This window comes from Lycium ferocissimum, chromosome 11 (assembly GCF_029784015.1).
Source record: "Lycium ferocissimum isolate CSIRO_LF1 chromosome 11, AGI_CSIRO_Lferr_CH_V1, whole genome shotgun sequence".
Lineage (NCBI taxonomy): Eukaryota > Viridiplantae > Streptophyta > Magnoliopsida > Solanales > Solanaceae > Lycium > Lycium ferocissimum.
Genome location: NC_081352.1, coordinates 8,031,997 through 8,036,357, shown reverse-complemented (window position 1 = coordinate 8,036,357; position 4,361 = coordinate 8,031,997). Strand labels below are relative to the sequence as shown.

The 4,361-nt window shown below is 35.9% G+C and overlaps 1 protein-coding gene across 1 annotated transcript; it reads right to left on the bottom strand.

Annotated features, from left to right (window-relative positions):
- Positions 1-1,739: 1,739 nt before the first annotated feature.
- On the bottom strand, positions 1,740-3,111 carry LOC132037201 (zinc-finger homeodomain protein 9-like). The gene has a single exon (XM_059427674.1). The coding sequence runs from the start codon at positions 2,904-2,906 to the stop codon at positions 1,917-1,919; it is 990 nt and encodes a 329-aa protein (XP_059283657.1). The 5' UTR covers positions 2,907-3,111; the 3' UTR covers positions 1,740-1,916.
- Positions 3,112-4,361: the final 1,250 nt, after the last annotated feature.

The following is a 4,361-nucleotide window of genomic DNA, read 5'->3' as shown; positions in this document are numbered from 1 at the left end:
CCCAACCTTATCCTTTTAGGCTTTCTTATTCTAAAAGGGCTTTACGTTATATGAAAGTGCCCTTGCGGCAAAACTATAAATAAACTTCCCTACTTTTAAGGGTTAGCTTTTTCAGATCTAGAGCATTATAATAGAAATTATATTGAAGTTTTCTCTCTCCCGCTAATTTTGGTCCGGATTTATAGTGTTCTTTGGCTTAATTCATCCATCCAATACGATATAATACTACAATATACATCTATATTTAGCTTGAATCCATAATACTAACATATTCGTCCAAGTTATTAACACATATATTTATATATATATATATATATATATATATAAGTCATTGTACACGAATCCACATATACATTCCCCCAAAAATCAAAATAGATTAAAGTTTGTCCACATATTCTATACCTCACTTACAAATTCAACTTATTATCTAATTTCGGGTTAAACAAAGTGTGAAGAAGGAAAGAATAGGAGATAATACTCAAAATACCCCCCAACGTTTGACCAAAATCTCAACTACACACCTAACATTTGCGGGGGTCCTATTACCCCCCGAACAAATTTTTTCGCATCAAAAAATGCCCCTTTTTGCCATGTGGCCTCCGCCAACCCCCAAATATTAAAGGGCGGTTGTCCACACGCGCCTGGCCCACGTGCCACGTGTTTAATTTTGCCCCATTTTTTATTAATTTCCCCCCTTCCTCCATCCATCTACTCTTCAAAAAAAAAAAAAAAAAAATCTCTCAATTTTCCATACTCCATTTTTATTAAGGATCTGAAAACCCATACCTAATTCTCCTTCATCTTCATCAACATTATCATCATCTTCATTAGGAGTTGAAAAAAAAATCACACCAACTTGCTCAAATCTAATTCAAACAAACCCAAATGTGAAAGGAAGCTTCCTAACACCAAATAGAACAAAGTTCATCCATTAATTTGATTAAACAATCAAGCATTTAGAAACCCATTTGGTGTTCTTCATAAATTTTCTCCAAATTCTTAGCAATGGAGTTTCATTTTCTCCCCAAATCAACTCAAAGAATTAGTGTTAAACAACTCCAACCAAGCAACAAGTAGCAACTCCAAACAAAAACTTCCAATCGATTTTCTTTAACAAGATTAGATTTTTCATCCTTATTTTTTTCCGTATTTTTCCTTTTTCTTTTCTTCGCATTTTTCATTTTTTTTCTTCGCATTTTCGTTTATGGTGGAAAGTTGTTCTTTAACAAGTTGTTCGGAATCATATGTGGATTTTCTTCAATTGAGATTTTCGTTTATAATGGATATTATTATTTGACAACAAAAATGGGGATGGATATTAAATAAAGACGAAGATGAAGTAGCATAAAAATGGAGGAGTTCAAATTTTATCTACTTTAAGCATCATATGTGCATTTTAGTTGGCGTCCAAAACAGTTCGGGGATACATTTTTAAAAAGCTGTCACGCGCCACCTAGCGCGTATTCACGCCTCACCTCGCCACATCGCAAAAAGCGCCATTTTTGTTACTGAAAAATTTGTCCAGGGGTAATGACTCCCGCAGCGTTAGGTGTGTAGTTGGGATTTTGGTCAAACGTTGGGGGGTATTTTGAGTATTATCTCAAAGAATAGAGTTAAATATCTAATTAATTAGCAGAGATGAGCAGTGTCATTAAGGAAAAAAAATGAACAAAGTAAGCTGCCCATAATTAAGAACATCGGAAAAAAATTGCCGCCAATTAATAACAATCACTCCAGGGTTATTCTCATCAAGCTGAGCATTAATCAGACGAAAAGAAGTTCATCAACATTTTGTTTTTGAGATGTGAATCTAGATTAATACTGCATAAAGAAAAGAAAGAAATAACAGTACCAACATCAACAATTTTTTTTTTGTTCTAGATAAAATCCTTATTTATCCATCCACCTACCTAAGTTCAAGAAGAAGACGACCCATTAGTAACAACAACATGAGCACTAACACTTATATTGTTGATAAGTGGGTGATGATTTACCCCTTCGTCTTTGTTAATGTCATTTCTACTACTAATACCAAAATCAATACCGTTAGCATTACCATTGCCATCATTGTGTTGATCTTTTCTTCCAAAATTGTTCTTGTTATTATGCATCCATACTTTTAAAACACCCTTCTCCACTCCAATTTCGTTGCATAATTTGTTGATATTCTCTTCATCTTGCTTCTGCATTCTCCATCCAACTCTCTCTGCAAACTCCAGCATTTTGTCCTTTTGATTTTGCGTAAATTTCGTCCTGAACCGCTTTCGAGTACTCCCATTTGGGTTTGACACAGTAGTAGTCAGCCCAGTGCACAAAGCATCCCGCGTACTGAAATTTGGGTTCTCAACGGGTCGACCTGACAACCCGGAACTCAGTGCAAGTAGCATGTGAGGTGCCGATGGGTAGTAAGCTGAGGAGATTGGTGGTGGAGACGGGGAATTCGGGTAGCTGTGGTGGTCCTCACCAGGCAGCGGGGGCTGCGGGTGGTGCCGGTGGTGAGGCTGGAATTCCAGAGCCGCCGCGGGGGTGGTTTCTTCTGGCTCGCGGCGGTGGAAATTCCGGTGACAGCCGCACGCCGCGCATTTTAGCGAAGTGGGGTCGGTGGCGGTTGCGGTGAAGGACGGCATGAATTCACCGCAACCGTCAACGGCGTGGCCGCCTATGGTTGCAGCATGATTTTTAAGACATTCTTTGTAAACTACTGCGACAACAGGTACAGGATGGTGATGAAGATAAACAGGATTGTTATTATTATGGCGTTTAAGGACACCATTAGTAGTTATGGAGAAAGGTTTAGTATTATTATTGTGCTGGATTTGAGTAGTACGTGCTTCAGTTTCAGCTTCTGGGGTTTTCACTATGTTAGTGGGTATAATAGTACTAGTGTTGTTATTGCTCAACTCCATGATTGAGAAAAAACATACATCTAGTTTAGCTTTACAGCGTTTTCTCTCTTTTTCTAAGATTTGATCATTAGATTTAGGGCCAAGATGAAAAAAGAAAGGAAGAGTTTGTTTTTAGTTTTGGGTTGAAGATGATGAGGAGAGCTAGGAGCGGAGAAGGGGACTGTAGATAAGAAAAGATGGACGGTGGTTTAATTATTTGTGGCGTGTCTTTGTTAACAACTTCGTGTTTTTATGACCTTTTTTCTAATCTAATCTATGGTTAACCTGCAGCTGCTGCTGACCCCACAGTCCCACTTGCTGCTTCAGAAGTTATGTGTAATAAGTATACTTATGGTAATTCTCTCGTCTCCTTTCCATTATAGGTACTCTCTCACACACAAAAAGATTGCTGTGAATGTTCTCCTTTTCTTTTTAGTTTGTTTTTAAAAAATTCTCTCATTTTTATTTATAAATAATTAAATTTTATGAGATAATTTACAATCACAAAAATATCTAAAGTTTATTTTAGATCATACATTTTAAAAATCTTCCTTTATTTCTTAAACTTTATATCTAATAAAAAAAGGACAATCTTTTTGAAACGGAGAGAGTAATAGATCTTTGTTTGCAGGGAATTAAGCAAGAGTCATCTTTCCCCAATTAGAAACTAATTTGGATTAATCAAGAAACTTTTAATAGGAACTTAGGAAGCACTACTTCGGTAATTTCCAAGCGCCAAGATACTCCATAAATCTAAGAGTCTAATTTTAGGATATTTGGTTGGTTAAAATATTTTAATTTTTTTTTTTTAAAATAAGTTTCTTAAAAATGAGAAAAATAACTTACCTAATAGAAATAGAGAAAATAACTTCCATGATTAAAATTTCAAATTCATTTTCTCTTCTCCATCAACCCAATGTCCCCAAGAGTCCGGAACCAAAATGCCCCAAAAAAATCATTTTGAACCAAAATACCCCAACAACAAAAAAATGTTACAAAAGTTCTTTTAGCGCGGTAAAATCGTGCTAAAACACTTAACCGTAACGTCCCGTACTAGTGCTTTAGCGCAATATTTTGTCGCGCTACATAAGATTTAACGCCAACAGTCCGTCGAGTCCTTTAGCACGGTAAAATGCATCGCGCTATAGACAAGATTGTCTCTCATCTATAGCGCATTATTTTATCGCTCTATAGCGATCGCCATTTTTCAACACCACCTCTTATTACATTTTCACTCATTTTTACGTAGTTTAGCCGTATATTAATCACGTTTGAGACTCGAACTTCAATATTTTATATATAGAACCCTACTTATATTTGTACAATTAATAAAATAGGCTCAATACATCAAGAATACGCAATACTTTGGATTATCGTTTTAGTGGTTGAAAAGTGCTCGAAGTCCTTTTTTGTTTGAAATAATTTAGTCGTCACTACGTTATTTATCTTTTAGTGGTTTCGTCTTATTTTTAAATT

Excerpts from the sequence above, each read along its gene's own strand:
- LOC132037201 (XM_059427674.1), bottom strand. The coding sequence starts at position 2,906 with ATGGAGTTGAGCAATAACAACACTAGTACTATTATACCCACTAACATA.